This window comes from Lipotes vexillifer, unplaced genomic scaffold (genome assembly GCF_000442215.2).
Source record: "Lipotes vexillifer unplaced genomic scaffold, Lipotes_vexillifer_v1.1 scaffold1544, whole genome shotgun sequence".
Taxonomy (NCBI): Eukaryota; Metazoa; Chordata; class Mammalia; order Artiodactyla; family Lipotidae; genus Lipotes; species Lipotes vexillifer.
The window spans coordinates 399,052-420,542 of NW_006791108.1; the positions used below are offsets into that span (position 1 = coordinate 399,052).

At 43.8% G+C, this 21,491-nt stretch overlaps 1 protein-coding gene across 1 annotated transcript in view; it reads right to left on the bottom strand.

The window, feature by feature from the left end:
• LOC103081973 (histone-arginine methyltransferase CARM1-like) overlaps window positions 1-21,491 on the bottom strand; it is a 167,804-nt gene that overhangs the window by 9,093 nt on the left and 137,220 nt on the right. Inside the window, exons 8-11 of the mRNA XM_007464199.1 lie at window positions 13,771-13,852; window positions 12,468-12,553; window positions 9,875-9,964; window positions 7,880-8,017 (exon numbers count right to left, since the gene is read on the bottom strand). Coding sequence (XP_007464261.1) covers window positions 7,880-8,017; window positions 9,875-9,964; window positions 12,468-12,553; window positions 13,771-13,852 — 396 coding nt within the window. The remainder of the gene's footprint in view (window positions 1-7,879; window positions 8,018-9,874; window positions 9,965-12,467; window positions 12,554-13,770; window positions 13,853-21,491) is intronic.

Genomic DNA, 21,491 nt, shown 5'->3' on the forward strand with positions numbered 1-21,491 from the left:
CACTTGAAGCTTCCGAAGCGTTCATTCTTCGGTCAGCACGTCTTCTAGTTTTATACACCACGCATCTCATCAAACTCTCTGCAAACCAACTTCTCTGGCAGCACACCTGGGCACAGCACACCTTCACTAGGGATCCAAAATTTTAAAATTTTGTTTCAAAACATTTTGGCACAGGATAAGCAGCTGAGCTAGATCCAGCGATAAGCCATATTGATTTTTTAAATTCCTTTTTTTAGTTTTATTTTTGTGTCTTATAAAATGCACTGTATGAATTTATGTGTATATGTACACAGACCTCGCTATGCATGTGTGTATATATATAGTGTGTGTGTATATATATATATACATACACACACACACACACACACACACACACACACACACACATATATACATCCATATAGGTCTATCTATAGCACTTGGTTTTGTATTTTCTACTATTATTACTGTAGTACATTCACATAATTAAAGCCTTTTCCATATATATTTATTTTTGGCTGTGTTGGGTCTTCGTTGCTGAGTGCGGGCCCCCTCCAGTTGTGGCCAGCCAGGGCTACTCTTTGTTGCGGTGCACAGGCTTCTCCTTGCGGTGGCTTCTCTTGTTGCGGAGCACAGGCTCTAGGCGCACGGGCTTCAGCAGTTGCAGCACGCAGGCTCAGTAGTTGTGGCTTGTGGGCTCCAGAGCGCAGGCTCAGTAGTTGTGGCGCATGGGCTTAGTTGCTCTGTGGCATGTGGGATCTTCCTGGACCAGGGCTCGAGCCTGTGTCCCCTGCATTGGCAGGCGGATTCTCAACCACTGTGCCATGAGGGAAGCCCACATTCACATAATTAAAAGAGAAATGTTAGTCTACTTGGGGAACACATGCATAAAGTGATTTTACTCATAGGTGCACATAATCAAACAACTTTGGAGACCATTTCTGTGAACTTCAGGGATATAAATTTCATAAACTGCATAAAAAAGAGATGTTCTCTTTTACTGTCCAGAGGAATAAAATGAATGACAACTCAAGAATGACGGGAGGCTGTCAGAAATAAAATGCTACCAATACAATCATAAATGTTCCTGGCAGGGAAGAAAAGGGCAGTCATTGTCACACTGGTGTGATTGCACAGGAAGCTCTCCCAGGAGGTCAGAGTTTAAAAGAATATTTGATGATAAGGGAGGGGGAGGTCCAATCTAAGGCAGAACAAAGAGGCAGCCCCTTACTGAAAAAATAGTGTGAAAACCCTGACATTAAGGAAGTGCTGAGGTTTGCAGAAAATACCAAGGAAAACAATTTTAAGACAAAAAAAATCTGATGAGATACAATGAGAGTAAGAAAGAGAGCAAGGGAAGAGGAAAGGGAACTAAGGTTTACCGTGGACATACTACATGTTAATTACTAATACTATGTTTTCTCCCTTAATATCTGCAAAATCCTAGTGAGACAATTATTATACATTCTACTTTATAGATGATGAGGTAAGGAAACTGGGGTGTTACAGAGATTCATTAACTTGCCCAAGATCACTCAAGCAGCAACCAGTATGGAAAAGAGACTGGACAGAAACAGGCTACATCCAGACTCCAAAACCTAGCCTCTTTCACTACCAAGGGTGCTGGTCTAATAAGATACAGAACTTCCTCCCTTTCTTCCTCCTGCAAAAGCACTGCATGCCCATGGTATCTCCGCATCTTCTTTCAGTTGTGCTGGGCTACATTTTTAATCATAGAGGAATCATCAGCATATGACCCCATCATTCCGGTAGTCATTCCACACCACTGTTGAATCTCTGGAATGTATTAAGTGAGGAGGGGCACCACAGAATACGACTCAGGCCCTCTTTTGTGGGAGCTCACATATAGGCAAATAACAGCAACGTAACAAAGGCGCCATGATGAAAGTGTAGAGGGCTGTAGGAGCGAGCCCTGGGAGTCATGAGGCAGGTGTGTGAACATGGTTTGGTTTGCTTTCTTCTTGCCTATTGGGGGAATGAAGGAAGGGAGGGTAGAAAAATATGACTGATAAGGATGAAACCCAAGATATGTTAGAAAAAAGGAGTGGGAGAAGAAGATGACTTAAATTCACTCACCTAATTACACCCTGAGATTAAATATTACCTTAAAATATAAATACGTGAGAGCACATGAATGTTATCCTGGTTTGCACAAAGCAGAAAAGGCAAAGTCCAAAACTCCAGGCAGATGCTGGTCACTGCTCCTTAGCACTTTTTAAACAACCAGTCATTAAACAGGTGATGCACAAGGATTTAGGAAGAAAGTGGTGACTTCCAGGAAGAACTGGGTATAAGATAGTATTTCCCACTTTTCATCCTAGAAGCACTCCCCAAACAAGGAGAATAGAAAGATACTGCAGACCACAGACCACAGGTTCTGTAAAACTGGGAGAAAGATATATCTGCCATCTCCAACTTAGGTGTAAGGGCTGCAAAAGCACTTGAGATTGACTGTAAGCCATATGGGGAAAAGTAGAGAAGTGCAAAGAGGGGCAAGACAGTCCAGGGCCAGCACATCTCAGAAAGTACTTACACAAATACACTACCTGCAGATACATTTTCTGGAACACAAAAGCTTTATTTCTTGTAACATGGTGTGCAGGAATTGGGGTGAGCGAGGCTATGGGCAGAAATTCTCTTGGAACTGGAACATAAAGAATTATATAAAGAATCACAAGAGGAGCCATATTTGCAGGAAGCAGTATGACTCTGTAGCAGCACAGAAGGAGAGAAAGTGTGAGTTGAGAAAAACAGCATGAAGATGGTCACATTTCTCCCCACCAAAGGAACTTCTTTCTTGTAAATTACTGTCCAGAAAAGTCTAATTGGCTGATGAACAACCATAACATTAATACAAAGATGCTGTTAGAAAAAAAGCAGAAAAAGAGGTGCAAAATTTACTAACAGCTAAAAAAACACACAGTAGATAAATGATGGCACAAATTGAAAAATGTGAGCAAATATTTTGTTACAAATTTTTAAAACTGCAACGAAGCCCTTACCTCTATGAAGGAAGTGATAATTTTTATGAAGGAAGACAATGATGCACAAATACCGTAACTCAAGGTAGAGGAAGAGAACCATCTCAATGTACTGATATGGAAATGTATTTGAGATGTATTGTTAAGTGAGAAAATTAAGATGTAGCAAACAGGTATAGAAGGTTGCCATTTAGGTATAAAAACAGAGGGAAAAGTATTCCTACAAGTACAGTGTTTTCTAACTGTATATCCAAAATGAAACTCTAAGAGATACACAAGGAACAGTTAACGGTGGCTTCACGCTGGAGCAGGAGGAGGGGAATGAATGGGGTCTGGCAACGGGATGAAGACTTTCCACTGTAAGCCTTTTTGTTTTGTTTTGTTTTGTTTTTTGCGGTACGCGGGCCTCTCACCGCTGTGGCCTCTCCCGTTGCGGAGCACAGGCTCCGGATGCGCCGGCTCAGTGGCCATGGCTCACGGGCCCAGCCGCTCCGCAGCATGTGGGATCCTCCCGGACCGGGTCACGAACCCGCGTCCCCTGAATTGGCAGGACTCTCAACCACTGCGCCACCAGGGAAGCCCACTGTAAGGCTTTGTGTACATTTGTGTTGTGTACAGTGTAACTATATTATCTATTAAAAAATTAAAGAGCCATTTAAGGAGATAGAAAGTTATGAAAACTAGAGATACAGCATAGTTTCACAAAAGAACAGTAATAGCTGTGTCCAATTACTTTCATTTCCCTTTTTCGCAGTGTTATTGGACTGGGCGCTGAGGGTGAAACTAGAGGTTAAGCTCATCTGGAATCACATTCAATAAAGGCTGTTCACATTTCCTCTGGCCTGGATGGAGGAATGTGGGCTGGATATGAGCACAGGTGGAGGCATTTTGAGCTGCTTCCAGGCCAGATCCAAAGGGTGTAGATTAGGCTATGCAAATTAAAAAAATTTTTTTGGGGGGGGCTTTATTGAGACATAATTGAGATATAACGTTGTGTAAGTTTAAGGTAAACAACACACTGATTTGATACACCTACATATTCCAAAATGATTCCCACCATAGCATTAGCCAACACCTCCATCATTTCACATAATTACCATTTCTTTTTTTTCTTGTGAGAACATTGAAGATCTACTCTCTTAGCAACTTTCAAGTATATAATACAGTATTATTAACTATAACCACCATGCTGTATATCAGATCCCCAGAACTTATTTGTCTTATTTCTAACATAGCTTTATATTAATTGTGGAATAGGCCTCTGAATCAATATCTTATTTATTTTATATTTTAAATTATACAGTACAGTTGACTGCCCCCCCGCTTTTTGGTGTACAGTTCTGTGAATTTGAACACATGTATAGATTTATGTAAATACTGCCACCACAATCAGGATGTTATTATTCCTTTGCAGTCACACTGTCTCCCCACCCATAACTCCTGGCAACCACTGATCTGTCTCCATCACTATAGTTTTGTCTTTTCAAGAAAGTCATACATATGGGATCATACAGTATGTAACATACTAAGACTGGCTTCTTTTTTTTGCTTGGGATAATTAGGCTATGCAAATTTTGAAGGAAGGTTTACTCTCTGGGCCTCTTTCTGCTTAATAATTTTTAAATAAATGTTTGCCTATTAAATTTGCAAATGATACAAAATGGCAGGACTCACATGCTACACAAAAATTTTTTTTTTTTTTTTTGCGGTACGCGGGCCTCTCACTGTCGTGGCCTCTCCCGTTGCGGAGCACAGGCTCCGGACGCGCAGGCTCAGCAGCCATGGCTCACGGGCCCAGCCGCTCCGCGGCATGTGGGATCTTCCCAGACCGGGGCACGAACCCGTGTCCCCTGCATCGGCAGGCGGACTCTCAACCACTGCGCCACCAGGGAAGCAAAAAAATTTTTTTAAGTAAGATAATCCATTGGCTCTAGTAATGATCTAAAAACAGCATGATGAATGCATGAGTGGAATAAATACAAAAACTTGAATTGAAGCTGACAAAAATCAGCTGCATGCTAGGAGAAGGGAGAAATGACTTAAAGATCATGTAAAAGTATACTTTTTGCTTTTAATTACCTATACACTCAAGTAAAATGGCCCCCAACTTAATTTAAACTTCAATTACATTATTATTATAAGTATGGTACTCAAAACAGCAGTGTTCACTGTCGTTTTGTAGCCAGCACTTACCAGGACACGTATGCTGTCCTGTATTTAGTTTTGGAGAACTATTTTATTTTATTTTGTTTTTAAACATCTTTATTGGAGTATAATTGCTTTACAATGGTCTTACTTTCTGCTTTATAACAAAGTGAATCAGCTATACATATACATATATCCCCATACCCCTTCCCTCTTGTGTCTCCCTCCCACCCTCCCTATCCCACCCCTCTAGGTGGTCACAAAGCACCGAGCTGAGCTCCCTGTGCTATGATGCTTCTTCCCCCTAGCTATCTGTTTTACGTTTGGTAGTGTATATATGTCCATGCCACTCTCTCACTTTGTCCCAGCTTACCCTTCCCCCTCCCCATATCCTCAAGTCCGTTCTCTACGTCTGCGTCTTGATTCCTGTCCTGTCCCTAGGTTCTTCAGAACCTTTTTTTTTTTTTTTTTTTTAAGATTCCATATATATGTGTTAGGATATGGTATTTGTTTTTCTCTTTCTGACTTACTTCACTTTGTATGATAGTCTCTAGGTCCATCCACCTCATTACAAATAACTCAATTTCGTTTCTTTTTATGGCTGAGTAATATTCCACTGTGTATATGTGCCACATATTCTTTATCCATTCATCTGTCGATGGACATTTAGGTTGCTTCCATGTCCTGGCTATTGTAAATAATGCTGCAATGAACACTGTGGTACATGACTCTTTTTGAATTATGGTTTTCTCAGGGTGTATGCCCAGTAGTGGGATTGCTGGGTCGTATGGAAGTTCTATTTTTAGTTTCTTAAGGAACCTCCTTACTGTTCTCCATAGTGGCTGTATCAAGTTACATTCCCACCAACAGTGCAAGAGGGTTCCCTTTTCTGGAGAACTATTTTAAAGGGGACATTGAGACCCTGCGTATTTCCAGAGGGAAGGACTTAGAGTTTTAAACTATTTCAAAATCACTCTTATAGGAGGGAGGAGTTGAGGATGTTAGCCTGAGGACAGGGAGACCAGGAGTATATTTGGTAAGATGCTCCTAATACTTGAACAACTGCCATTTGGAGGTTGGAACAGACCTATTTCTTTTGAATTCAGAAACATAACTAAGATCAATGAGTTGAATCTACAGGAAGTATCAATAGATCTGTGATCAACAGCAAGAATAATTTTTTAATAATTAAAGATGTCTAAAGTAGAAGAAAGTAGTCAACAGTCAATGACTATATGAAAAGCCATAACCTTATAAGTAATTAAAGAATTATAAACCAAACCAACCAGATGCAACTTTAAACACTTATTTTGGAGTCTACTGGATTTGCAAAAGCCATAGAGACAGTTATCATCCAGTTTCAGGAAAGACGTGGAGAAAGGAGTTTGCTTATCTGTTGCTGGTATGAGTGGAAATTGGTGCAATCACTGAGAAATGCAGGATCTAGTAGACTGTAACATGTACCTACCCTTTGATCCAGCATTTCTATTTTTAGGCATCTCATTTAGAAATATTCATGTCACTGTGCAAGCTCTATGTTCAAGGATACTTAGTGCAGAATTTTTTGCAATGGCAAAAAAAAAAAAAAAATTGGAAGCAACCTAAACGTCAGTGAATCAGGGATTTTTAAAAAGACATTATGGTATATCCATGTCCTTGGCTGTTCTGCATTTATGAAAAGAACAAAGCAGATCTATCAGTACAGATTCAGGACTTATCACTAAGTGAAAACTTAAGTTGCAGGCTGCTAGTGTAACCTTCCTATAAAACAATAACAACTCTACAATGATGTTTTTGCTGGTGCATGCACCAAAAATCACTTGAAAGGATAAGGACTAAGGGCTCACATCTGGGGGATGGGGTGAGGGTGGGAGCATGGCTGGACTCTAGACACTCTTGTAGTTTTCAACTTACATGTGAGCATGTTTGGTTTTTGTCATGAAAAAAATAAAGACTTTAAAAGTGGAAGGGTTGATTGGTGAGGCAGTGAGCTCTCTGTCACTGGAGTGCTTAAGCACAGGCCCAAGGAAGGTGGTGGGGGTGGGAGTGCCGGTAGGGAGGGAAGAAAGTTGGATGAGATGACCTCTGAGTACCCTTAATATCCTGAGAGTCCTCGAGCTACTCCTCTATGCCTTTCTCCCGCTAATTCACCCAGGAAAAGCTCCAACAAGATGAAAGAAAATAGAGCCTTCTAAAAATGAGGTGAGTCAAAGTATTCACTGCTGAGACCTCGTGAGTCCATTACCAGAGGGAAGCAGCCGGTCCTGCCTCACACACCACCACCCCTGCAGTACTTTCCCCCCTGCAGTACAGATCGATTTCCCAGTACTAAATTTGGGGATGTGTGGCTAGACAGATGGAAGTAAGGCCAGGAGGCTGACGTGGGCTTAAGCGTGCTTGATAATTCAAGTCTTTGGCAAGTGCTCCCATAAGCGGATGGATTTCCTTCCTTCCTTCCTTCCTTCCTTCCTTCCTTCCTTCCTTCCTCCCTCCCTCCCTCCCTCCCTCAGCGGTCAGGTGGGGAACACTGCCCTTGACTTACCTTAAGCTTCTCTTCCTGGTGTGCTCAGGGCAAGGTGATGTGTGCCCTGCAGGCTTTGAGGCTGAGGGCATCTAGGCAAACTCAGCCAGGCCTCTGTAAAGCCTGCTGTCCATTTCTGGTGCTGGAGCCTCAGGGGCCTGCCAGCTTCCTCTCGCTCCCACCGGTCAGCGCCCAGGAAACAGGCGGGATCCGTCGGTACTCTTCTGCTTACCGTTTATTGGCCACAAACAGCACTCTCCCTGAGAGGGTCTCTCCTTCCTTGGCAAAGAGAGGAGTCTGAAGAAGGCACCGCACCTGATACCAGTGAGTCAGAGGCTCAGTGGGCGCTGTTGACAGCCAAACTGTTACCCTGTGGGGCAAGGCAAGAGTTAAAAGCCAATTAGGCTCCAGGCCCACATTAAGGGATTGAACTGGGGACGTGTGGTTTCCATTGTTTATTAACTCATGGAACACTTTTAAGATGCGGACAGCTCAATTTACTGAGCAGTTACTATGTGCTGGGTACAGTGCCAAGAACATTATGTAATTAGCCCATTAAACCCTACAACAACCCTACGGAGTCAGGCCAGGCTTCAAACCCACGCACTTGGTCACTCTATCAATCTGTATGGCTATGTCAAAGTTCATTAGAAGCCCGATAACAGCAGAGTTAAATTGGGAACTGATTTGTTGCAAAAGCCTGGCAGGGTGAGAAGTCTGGAGTGTAGTCTCTTACTGTCTCGTGCCCACCTGTTCAGGGGTCCTGATGGGGTTTCTGGAAGCAAGAAAAACTACGGGGGCAGATAGCCTCTACTGCCTTTCAAGCCCGGACCTCCCGTGTGTGTGTGTGTCTGTGTGTGTCTGTGTGCGTGTATGTGTGTGTTCAAGTTGACGTTCTTCATTTCATATGAAGAAGTGGGGACACCCTGCTGGTGCTTTGAACGCTGGGGTCACCTGTGCTGGGATTAGGCAGTGATCATGGGCTTGCAGGTAGTAAGGTGCACATTGAACACGGGGAAAATTGCTAGAGAGGACATTTTGCCTTGAAGATTCTGGGGGGAAATTTTATATAATTTAACTGCTAAGTAATATAAACCACCTTTATATCAAAATAAATATTCAGCTATATTACGGAGTAGAATGCAAATGTTCTACAGCTTTTTAAGATAAAGCATTTAACTTCAAAGAAATTTCCCCCTTGAAGCAGGCAGCTTCAAGCTTATCTCCCTTACCCTTGCAGGAACAAATTCGTTTACTTGGGATGTTAGTGGGGGAGAGTCTGAGAAATAGATGCCCAGATTCCTTGAACACACATGCTGTGTGGAATAGGAATGACTCGTACATTGTTTCCTTTCTCTCTGATTGTCAGCCCAGACAAGGCTTCCAGGGATCCCGGCCTCCCCTGAGTCTCCCAAGCCCCCTGAGCTGTATCACAGCCCCACAGACACGTCTTTCTCAGTAGATGCTATGGAGAGCCTGGATGTTTTTATAAAAAGTGGAGCAGAGTGTACTGTCAGTTTTCCTTCCGCCTGGTCGCGTGGCCCAGATCAACCCTCACTGCTAGCTGGGACACATGGAGAAGCCTGCGAAGAGAGCAGGGGTGTCAAGAGGAGAGCAGAGACTTGGGGGTCGTAGGAGCAGCGCAGCCCTTAAAAGCACACCCAACACTGACAGTCAACTAGTAGGTGGTCTCTCCCCTACAACTTGCAAACCTTTCCAGCAGGGGAGAGAGGAGTGCGCAGAGGGGGAAGTTACCTAATGCCGCCTGCCTGATCATTGAAAAAGGATTCTAGATCGTGAAACTGAAACCTGTGAACCAACATGGGGGAAAGTATGGTTTGAGGTATGACTCAGACACAAGAGGTTCTATAACCAGGTGTGATGGAAACAATGCCAGGGGCTGGCCTCCCCCATGCCCCCATCTATTGTGGAAAATAACAGGCTGCTTGATAAAGCACAGGCCCTCTTCTGACTCCTCCAAATCCCAACACAACTGGCCTAAGAGTATTTTAGCCAGAGTCGAGATGGCAACTACGGAAAACTGTCTAATTTTCATTTCACTCTAAAATCTAAAAGTAACATTAACATCAGTGTTTATTTTCTGGAAACGTGGAGAAACAAGTATTATGGCTGTTGAGCTTAGTTTTTTAAAAACTTTAAAGTTATGGTGACAAATGGTAGAGGATGGCATGGGCGAGAGTAGGCAAGGAAGGGGTATGATACATACAGAGAGCCAACAAAGGCCACGTCAAACCAGAATGCCAGGCCGTGGATGAGGCCAGACTGCGCAATCTGAAACACAAACGGAATTTCTACTCTGCAAGGAAATAGAAAAAAAAAAAGAAACACTTGGAATTATTTTTGTTGTTGTTGACAGACATACTGGATACATTTGTGAGATCAGTGGCAACATTCACAGAACATTTTCTTTTTCTCTTAAGCGCTCTTGCTTTGGCAGCAAGATTCTCTTAGTGGGTGATTAATGCTTGGGCGATGCTGCACATTTGAGAATGCTGCTTCTTGATGAAACTCTGCAAGGACCAGCCCACTGTGCTGCAGTGACCCAGAACTCCACAGGGCGAGTGCAGCATCCGCAGCTGGGTTGGACTACTGAACAGGAGGATGACTCAGGACATAGCTGACAACCGTCCTTCCAGAAGCCAAAACACGGGCTGTGGCAGCTCCCCTATGCAGCTTTTCAGAAAGGAAAGGCTATTCAGGCCCCTAAAAGATGAAATGGACCACAAGGGGGTCCATTATTTTTCAGGGAGGCAATTTAACTTCCCGCTAGGCTACAGCAAGAGTCATGCAGAAGTGGCCATGGTAAGTTGGAAGAGAAAGAATGTTGGAAAAGGTACAACAAAAATCTAGAAGCTGGACCTGTTTTAGCTGTGGACCTTTGGTAAGTCACTTAATTCTCTGAGCCTCAGTTTCCTCTTTTGTTGAAGAGTGGCAAAATCTCTCTTCTACTCTTCCCTTTCACGGCTCTTGTGTGTGTCAAGTGGGAAAAAAATGTATATGAGAGCGCTTTGTAAATTTCAAAGTATTCCACAATTAAAAGATGATATTATTGGTCCACTGCTGGGGCTGTACTACTCCAGGGAGACACATTTTAGTGAATGTGCTAGAGATTTTCCAAAGGAAAATCTGATTTTTAAGATTATTTGCATTTATGGTGCCTCCAAAGGCACTAACTTCTACCCTGCAGCAGTCAGAGCATTTCTAGTGTTTTCCATTATACTTGTCACATTGAATTTGTTTGTTAATGAACTGTAATTACTTCCTCCCCCCCTTTGGAATTCCCCTAAACAGACCATGAGCTCCTCCAGGAGAGACTTAAGAAATTACTTAACGTATCTGTGCAAGCACCAGTACAGTACCCAGCACAAAGTAGAATCTTAACAAACATTTGCTGGATCAATGCAACAAATGAATGAATGACATCTCTGAAACGCCAACAAAGACATCATTTTCAAAAAATTCCCTGACTCAGGAGGCAGCTCAGGGCAGCAAATAAAGCCAATGGGAGTCAATTTTGTCTGGACCTGTGGTAGTTGTTAGACTTGTTCCCAAATGCCACTTCTCTTGCTCTAAGCACACAGTAGTATCGCATTCATCCACCCTCTTGTGCTTAGGTACTGCCACGTCATTTGCTCTGACCAATTAAATGTGAACAGAAGTGAGCTGTGTCATTTCTGGGCAGAAGCTTTTACTGTCAGTACATGCTTTTCCATGCTCTTTCTTCTTCCTCAGCAATCAGCCTTGTTACAGACAGAGGCTGCTGCACCAGCCTGACTGCTGGGGTTGGCGATGCTGCAGGCAGCTAAAGCTGGTGCACATGAATAAACAGTGCAGGGGAGAAAGGTCCCTGTGTTATCATAAGTCACTGAAGTTTGGTTTTGTTACTGCAGCACGCTCTAGCCAATCCTGACTGATAGAGCATCCTTTGTGCATCATGATCTCAAGATGGATGATGGTTTGAGTTAGCCAGCTGTACCTTCTGAAGTCTGACTCTTGCTTCCTTGGTAGTCCAGGCAAATTATAACCTAGCTGGGTCTTACATTTCTTACCCAGAAAAAAAATACAAATATCAATCTTCTCAGGCAGAAAAGGGTAAAATACTAATGAAAGGTCATCCGAAGGGGATTCATATCACCACCTGAGAAATGAGTCTTCATTTCAGAGTCTCTTCAAGTGGAAAAAGGAGGGCAAAAACTAACATTTACTGAGGGCCCTCTTTGAAAATGAGCCAGTGCATGTAAAATTCTTAGCATGTTACCTACTATGCAGTAAGCACTCAACAAGGTGTGGCTCCTCTTCCTGTCATTATTGTGGTACTGGCCTGGGTGAGTGGTTAAAAAGCCCAGACTCTGGCCTTCTGAGAGGTTCAATACTACCTCTAACACACATATTAATTCTGTGCATTTTACATAATCCTGTGTATGCAACTTACTGTTCCACTCTGCTTCATTTCTGTCATTGGTGAAGTGGGGACAAAAATAGTATCATCTGCATAGGGTTGCTGTGAGGATTAAATGAGTCATTATACGTAAAGCGCTCAGAACAGTGTCTGGCTATGTTAGCATTAGCTACTACTGTTTCATTTTTCTCATTCAATTCCTAAAGCAATCCTATGAAGGAGGCATCATTTCCCTCATTTTGCAATAAATGAAACTAGTAATTGATGGACCATTCCTGTGTGTGACTCACACCTGAAATCTCTTCCCTGTGTGAGCTGTGGAACTCTGCCCTGAAGTGTGGGGGATGGGGGCGGGTAGAGGAGATTTTAAAAATCAAGAGCAACATTGGTTGGTACCAACCTGTGGAGATCTGCCTCTTCTGCATCCATGAAGTTTACTGTGTACTTGACTGTCCGAGCCATCAAAATCCTAATGTCAAATGTGTCCTTGGGGAAAAAAACCAAAGATACCTTTCTATCAGAATAAACTGAACTCAAACAGGATTGCAGTCTAGCTTTCCTCCTGAAATTTTAAGTCAACAAGAGTTAGAATTTAGAGGGCATGAGCTTAATGAGTATAATATTAATAATAAAAGCTCACAATTATTTCGTAAGCGCTTTATTTAGTAAGTGCTTTACTAGGTTATATCATTTAATCCTCACCAACGACTCTGGAGCAGGCATTTGGTGTTTTTTGGACCATCCAGAATTTACCTCCTCTCGACACTACAAGAAGTTCCATAGGAATTTAGTCTACCATCAGCTCCAAGTGTGGCCTATGACCTCAGATTGGCCAACGAGAGCATTACTTTTCCCCTGAAGACAGGAATTGGCTCACAGATGGACGCAGGACCCAAGGTAGGACAAGCAGGCTCTATCTAAACTAATTCTGGGGGTTTTGCCAAAGTTATTAGGAAAAGGCAGGCTCTCCTGTGGGACTCAGAGTTGTAAGAATCTGAAGTTGTAGCTTCTGCTGCCATCTTGCTACCATGAGGAGAGATCCTGTCTAGGAACAGAGTAAAACCAGAGGAAATGGAGATAAGTGATGAGACAGTGTGACACTGTCTGAACTCCTGCAACAGGTCCCTGAAGCAAGCTCTGTCTCCAGGCTTTGCAATATTTGAGGACCAATAATTTCATTTTAGTTTAAGCCAGTTTGAGTTGGGTTTCCTTCCACTTAAAACTGAAAGAGTTTCAGATAGTGCAAACTTAAGTTGCCCAAGGTTACACAGCTAGATGGGACCACAACTGAAACCCAAATCTGTCTGACAACAAAACTCCTGTTCCAAGCTATTTATTATCCAAAGCTTCCCCTTTTATTATGCCTTGGGCCACTAGAATCAATGGGAGGATGTGAATTATTGAACAAGTATGAGGGCTGAGTATGTGCATGGGGTGAGTCGGGACAGTTGGAGAATCAGAAGTTACTTACTGAAAGGCAGATGGAAAATCTCCTTGCTTTCAACAGTATCATTCTCTGAGAATTCTCCTAATTGCTCGGGAGATCAGAGCTGGAAAACTTGAAACATAGTGCTCCAAGGAGCTCGCTCTTTGTTTCTGTGATGGCTTAGCGCAGAGCCTGAGAGCACAGTGCGTCCCAGGTGCCTGAGTTAGTAAGTGAATGAATCAATAGATAAACACATGGGAAGAAAGAGCACACTTACTACTATTGGCTGTCTGAAGTATTCGTCCACCGCAGCAGCCCGGAGACTGGACAGGTTAACCCCGTAGAAGCACTGCTGGTACCTGAAACAGGTAGCACAAAGAATCAGCATGCATCTGTCCTGCGTCCCCAAGACCCACAGAGCTGTGATGCGCTGCGAGGCTGCCTCACTGGTCCTCTTAAGTTAGCCCTGGAGCAAGTGTGAGAGATTTGTGAAGGGCAAGGGGTAGATGAGAGGAAGAAACCTCTCTAGAGAATCTGCACTTGAACTGGGGTGGGGAGAGAAGGGAGGAGGTAGCTGAGATGGAGGAAATTACTTGTGGGGAGAATACTGACAAGGATATTTGGGGGCAGGAAGGCCTTAGGGTCCCCACCCTTGACCTCACACCACAAGGTGGCTGCCTGCTCCAGGACATGCCTTCCATGTCCCGAAATACAATTCCTTGGCCCTCTCATTATCTCAACCCAGAGCACAACTTGAGATCTCCAAAGCCTCTTGATACTCCCCCAACTGTTTTAGGAAACAGATTTCCCTTTTCTGTTCTTCCATAGCCACCGGCCTGCACCTTGCCGGCATTTGCCATGGTGGCCAACACCACTTAGAGTCACAAGTCAGTGACAGCTGTGTCTGGTGGTGAACTGGAGCTGACTCATCACTGGGCACATTTCTTCCCAATTCTGTGGTCAGGGACATCTGGACCACAGAAATGGACAAATTCTATAGGTGCTTCCTCCCCTCACTGAGCCAGATGTGAAGCGTCTACCAGCACATGACTGGTGCCTGGGGCACAGCAAGAACTCCCTGCCAGCTTGGCTAATGGTCTTGGCTCTTTACAGAGGAGATCTAGGGTGTGGATGAAGAGTGGCTTTGTTCCCACTCTGCCACTGACTGACTGTGTGCATTGGGCAAGTCACCTGAACTCTGTGCTTCCGTTTCCTTATCTCTAAAATGGGAATAATTATAAGCTTACTTTGTAGGGTTTCAGTAAGGGTTAAATGAGTTACTATAAGTAAAGCACTCTAAGCAGTGCTGGGCATTTCGTTACTACTATATAAGTGTTGGCTATTATTCTCTGAACTTCACCTTCTCAGATCAGCACTGTGCACGGGCAGTGCTTCCCAGTGTGACTGCACCATGGGACTACTTGGAGAGCTTGTTAAAAATTCCAATTCCCAGGCCCAGCTCCAGAAAGGCTTGGGGCCCTTATCACTAGAGGCTGAAGGCCTTTATCCCTAGATGGAAAAGAGTTTTCCCTACTAAGGGTGTGTGTGCACATGCTGTATATAGCCTGTGAATCAAATGGAAATGCAATTCATCAGTGTCTATCCTCCCACACCCCTACACCTGCTGACCTGCAAGGAAAAGAGAGAAAAAAACCACAGAATAATCATAAAAACTGGGGGCGTGCAGTTAGATTTTCAGTCAAAGTAAGGCTCTTAATCAGGGGGCCATGCCTCAGAGGCCCTCACGAGAGGCAGGGAGGCCTCATATTGTTAAGTCAACGGCCAGTCGCCAACCTGCAAGCAAAACACCATCCCCCAGAGCCTCTTACACATCCTGAAGGGCTTATACCATTTCTCACCTCTGAGCCTTTGCCTATTTTCCCTCCTGCCTAGAATGCTCCTTTCCTTCTACTGCCCTATTAATTCCTACTCAATCTTTAAGACTCAGCTCAAATATTTCCATTTGAAAATGTAAAACCTGGTATCATAAGTAAATATTCAAGTTTTAGGCACTTAAAAGCAGAAGTTATTTTTTTCTTTCAGTGTATATTTAGCACTTAGCATGGGGCCTCGAATACTGTTAGGGCTAAAAATATCTACGTATCTATCTATGTATTTAATGAATGAACGGAGAACTTGGTGTCCTAAATGGCCCTGTGTGTGGGCACTGGTGCCAATAAGGACAATGGGGAAACAGGAAATCATTCGCCAAAGTTTCTTTGGCTTCATCTCTTGTTTCCTAATCTCCTTCCATCAAGGGCCAGAGCCAGGCTGTCCACAGGTAAAGCCAAACTGCTGTACATCACTTTATAAATACACATTTTGAAAACAAGACTCCTACAATCCTAGAAAATGTTTGGAAACAGAACACTGTAAGTTTAGACGATCTTCTCAGTATTTAGAAAGAGAGTGGAAGTTTTCTTGGGGAAGTAAGTCATTATCACAAAATTTTTTATTGGCGGGAAGGGGGGAGAGGGGTGGGAGGGAAGATGGAGTGAAGACAGGGAAGCGGAGAGGAGTGGAGGGTCAGACAGAGACAGAGAACTTCCCAGAAAGCCCAGAAGGACTCAACCTTGACTGTCCTTGAGAATCCCCTAGAAAGCTTTTAAAGAGCGCTGATGCCTGGACTGCATCCCCCGAGTTGTGATTTATTTGATCTGGGGGTGCAGCCCTAGCACTTGTTTCCAAAGCTCAACAGATCGTGATTCTAGTGCACGATCAGGGCTGAAGACGACTAAGTCAGCTGTTCTAGAATCCTGGCCAAGTAGGTGAAAGAGAAAATCCCAAAGGCAAAGAGAAAATCCACCTGGCAGCGGCGGAGGCTGGGAACTGCTCTCTATTCTCTGTGTACTAGAGTCTTTGCATTCAAGCTCAGCTCTGAGAGGGGCCCAGCATGTGCCATTCTCTTTGTGTGTTCACCGCCAATTAAAACCCAGCAGCCAAGATCAGTGTGGTGCAAACGGGCACCATTCCTGGGGCAGACGGAGAGCTGTAGGCAAAGAGCCCACTGCCTGGGTTTTAAAAACTTCCTGGCTGGACCACACTTCCATTTCTTAGAAATCTCAAATCTCCTTCTGAAATGCATCATAAAATAATGAAAGCAGATGGGAGGTGGCACCTTTCTGGGTTTCCTAAGATACACTGCTGGGGGATGGATCGGGAAACGAATCTGTTGACTTGGAAGCTGGGGATAATTTCCATTGTTTTCATCGTATGTGGGTTTTATTTTCCAAGTTAGCTTATGGCCTCTTTATGAGCGCATACAGAGGAGTCTACATGCATGTCTTTCTCTTGACTTCAAATTTCAAGTGTACCTTCCTCTTCCTCTCTTCCTTCTCCACCATAAGACGTGCAACATCTGGAAAATCCTGCAAATACAGTCTAGGAGGAAAACAATCTTACATTAGCTACACCTAAACACACCCAGAGTACAGCAAAAGAGGCCACCCACTTACCATCCCATCAGCCTCTCCATGGTCTCCATGCAGAGCCGAGCTTGGAGAAGCATCCAGGGGAATCCTCCCTCTTGGGTCTCTTTTGTTTTTGTCTCTCCTCTAGCTCACCCTGGTCTTTTGTCCTTCCTCCTCCCACAGTGTCCTGGATCTGTCTTAGAAGGATGGTGGTACTGCCCGAGGTTCTCTTGCAGAAGTTAACAGTGGGGGTTTCTCTAACACACACACTCCTTTGTCTTGCTAATATGAACCCACGCTCTCCTGGCATAACTCAGATGTTTGACTATAATAAAAATCTTTCAGAAACTAACACAACATTGGAAATCAACTAGACTCCAATCAATTTTTTTTAAAAAAGCTTTGCTTCCTCATTCTGTTCTAACAAAAAAATTCACTCATCCCCATTAAATACTTCCTTCCCTTAAAAAGGCCAAAAAAAGAGAGAGAGAAGGAGGAAAAGTAAGGGAGGAAGGAAAATCCTATTCTGCTGTTTGACAATTAAGCAACTTTTGGGTATCTTAACGGAATACGTTCTACCAGAATTAACAACCAGTGATATGCCAACCTGAGGAGAGACATATATAACCCTAAGAACTAGGAAACAAAAAACAAGGATCCAAAAACGTCACCTAAGCCGCACACGATGCTGAGGGTGCAGCGTAAGAGGGTGGCTGGAATGGCCTGCTGGGAATGCCTGGTACGAGAAGGATGCATGCCTAGAAACAAATTGCAACTTTGTTTTATTTCTTATACATTCCTTTTAATGTAGCAGGACTTGAAGCTTGGCTGTTTTTGACAATTTTCTGCATCAGCAGCATGTAGACATACCGTTCTGTAAAGCGGTATCTATAAAGATGCTCAGCTCATTATGTCTCTGGTTTTGCTGGCTTAAACCCTAGCAAAGTGGCTTATATTTTACATGTGATATATTTATACGCTTTTTGTATTTGTAAAAGTAGGGTTTTTGTAGTATAAAGGAGAAAGGGAAATGGGTGCACAGGCCTTAAAAGAAACCAAGCTTCAGACTGCCTCTTTCATTAAGAAGAAAGCAAAAGCCTGGGATTCTGTAAAGGAATCCATGGAGCACCCCTTGGTGTACCAACATAAATCTAGACATTACTGGTTTGTATAAGAACCGGACCTATGGAAATGGATCAGAAGAAAAAGTGGATCAGTCAAGACAACGATGGTGGACATCTTTTGTTCATTCCACCCAGCAAATAGTTGCTCTTCTTCTGGTTACGGCACCAGATTTTCCTCTGAGAGGCACTTCTTCCTCACTCTCAGTTCTTGGGGTCTGGATGGTTTGACTCTGCCCTCAGCAATAAATTCTGGCATGTAGCCGAGTTGTAGCCAATCAGAGTGTCTTATCTCTCTGGCCTTAATGATGGACCCAGGGTTAAGCATGTGACCCAAGGAAAGTCAAGTCTAAGACTTTTGTTCAAACTGTTGCAACAGAGAAGTGGACATGGAGCTATGAGTCTATAAATCTGGATTTGCTGGAAACCACATTGTTGCCATGAGGGAAGAGCCCTATCCAAGAATGGAGCTGAGCTAAGGCATAGAGAGAGACCTGGACCCAGTAAGTGTCTGTGCCCTGGAATCCATTTGTGCCTGAGAAGCTGAATCTACCCAGGCTTTTCAGATACATTAGTCAAAAATATCCTTTTTTTTAAGCCATTTTAAAATTCTTTGTCACTTAAAACCATAAGTGCCTTAACTAAAAGAAAACAGTTAATAAGAGTGTGCCATTATGTGTGCTATGAATATAATTCTGATGAATAGTTTTGCCTAATTCACGGGAGTCCTAATTCTGTGAGTACAGAACTAAAGTGCTTTAGCTTAGAGTGTATAGAACCAGGCCCAGGGATGATGAAGTGATGTCTTCTGAAGTTGAACTCTGTCTGAAAATGGAGAGCTCTGATGCCAGAGGATCCAGAAACTGAAATAGTGTATCCCTGACTACACAGATCTGGATGTGTATGGGCCCAGTGGCAGAATACTATAAAAGAGCTATGAGTTTGACATAGGTTACAAAAAAGATGAATACAGAAATTGAGGCTTATTTCATGAGCAAAAGCCTGGTGAGTTCAAGAGCTGCAGACATAAAAGAGAAACGGAGGAACTATCAAGAAGAAATACTGGGTAGCTGAACGAAGGTTATCGTCCCAGGAATCACTGAATGTAAATGAAGTAAGGACAGTGGCATATGAAAGCCCAAACGCAATTGTGTTGGTAGTATTCCTGCAAAAGTTCTCTGTGATACTTTGTGCATACACTTGACTTCCGACAAAAATTTGGTTGTATCTCACGGTAATTTGAAATGTTCTTATTTGGTCCATATGGTATTCCTAAGAACCAGTGACTATCAGGGCCAAATATATTTTGGGGAAAGACCAGAAGGCCTAAACTTCTAGCTATACCAAAAGAACCGTCAGTAGAAATTTCAGTTTGGGGGCAGAATTAGCCTAAGAACAAACCATCCAGTGCCTCTGCAGTAGAACGTAGCAGCTTGTGCATTCAGCGGAATGGATTCCCTTCAAAATAACGTTTCTCAGCAACACCACGGTCAAGAAGGCATTTAGTAGAGTCAGAGTGGAAAGGTGCAAGGAGGGAGCTCTCACTGCCCGTGGCAGAATTCTGCTTACATTCATCTTCCCTTGTCCTTTGTAAGCACAGGCTTCTGATTTCTGTAAAGAACAGCTGACTACAGACCATCCACCACTGGCATCCCTGCTATCGCTCAACTCGCTCTGCCGTTGTCAAGCACGATGGGTGCGTACAGCCCACTCACAATACTCTGAAAAGGAAACTGGGAAATGTCTTTTGGTTCCTTAAGTGGCATATCACCTTTTAAGGGTCACCTCAGATCCTCTGTCTTATCTGCCTCTGGAGTCCTCAGCCAGGTATTCTGCCCCCGCTGTGTCAAGGTATGGACTCATCTGACTCCACATGAGCACAACCCAGCAGCGCCTCACCTCAGACCTGCACCGTGTGCTCTCCCCTCCTGCCCTGAGCATCCCTGCAGACTGTGGGGCATGAGGTGCCCTGACCCCCATTTGGTGTCCATGCATGCACAACCCCGAAGTGCAGACTACTTAATGTTAAGGGGTAAAGTTGCCCAATGAGGAATTAAGAGCCAATGGATAAATACACTTCTCTCCCATCATCTGTGTACTGTCCGGAGACATAGTTCATTTGACCTCTAAAGATGGTCCTGAGGGATCAAGCAATCTCTTGGTATTTGCTACCATGTGGTGGTCAGCTCAGTAATGCACTTTTGCATCCTCTCTCCCTCCTTTCCTGCCTCCCTCTGTTTTCTCCTCCTTGTTTTACTGGGATGGCATTCGTTAATAAAGTAGCTTATGAGCTTTGCCTAAGACCCTGATTCCTGGGGTACCCAAGCTAAGACAATCAATATGGGTGTGGCCCTTGAATGTAGAATTACTGGTAAGTGCGGAGGGAAAACTCTTAGCATGTAGTTTCATCACAATTACTAACAGTCTCACTAGTGGCTAGTTAGGATGCAGTAAAGGTGGAAGGTGAGGCACTATATGGTATATGGTATAGGGCTATATGGTAACTGCGTGCTTGAAGTTTTGGGGTGATGATAATTATATGGATTGAGGCTCTGAGCCTTTGGACCCCTATTAACAGAGACAAGGCTCTGTTAATAGCATTGGAAGCTTTGCAAAAAGAAGACTATTATCTCAGAGCAGTCAACTCCCAACTTAAGACACACTGTGAAATCCAGAGGGCTTCCTTAGCAGAATTTCAGGGAATTCCTATCTCCTTGGTGCTCCAAGGCCTTCTGTGCAGAAAATAAGGTTTAGAATTTGAGAGTTAAAAGCCACATTCTTGAAACTGGAACTGCCCCGTCTCCCCACCCCAAACAAGATAGTAAAGCAGCAACAGTGGAAGAGTTGCGAAGGATATTGGGTGTGCAACCTTGACAGATCTTACACATCACAGTTGGGGACCTGACAGGAAGAGACTAGGGCCCTGAGACCTGGAAATTAAGACAGTAGAGTGGACAAGGCAGAGAATCCTGAAAAGACCTTCCCAACTCCTCTGAATCCTTCAAACCAGCAGAAGCCTAATTCTCATCTGTCCTGACAGAGGAGAACAGCTTCCCTTTGCCTGAAGACTGCACAACAACTCCTCTTGAAGCCTGGGCCTTGCAAGATAATCTTATTCCCCTCAAGATCTGCCTCACTGTTGCGCACTGCCTCCAGGCTAATGGTCCCTCATTGCTGTCAGGGTGGTAACTCCAGCACAGCCCAGGCAGTAAGCACAATTCCTACTCCAGGAGGAGATAACTTACGTGACTAAAACATTAGAGAAGCTGGTTAATATTTTCTGCTAAGAACCAGGGAAATGGGTACTGGAGTGGACTTTAAGGGTGTTGGACTAGTGGGGGTAGAATATGTCAGCATAGGGTGCAATTCATCAACAACGGCACTCCCAGGATTCAAGGTTCTAGCAGATACCACTCCTAGTAGTCTGCTGGGAAGTATGTCACTTTGAAGCTCGGTCATTATGATGG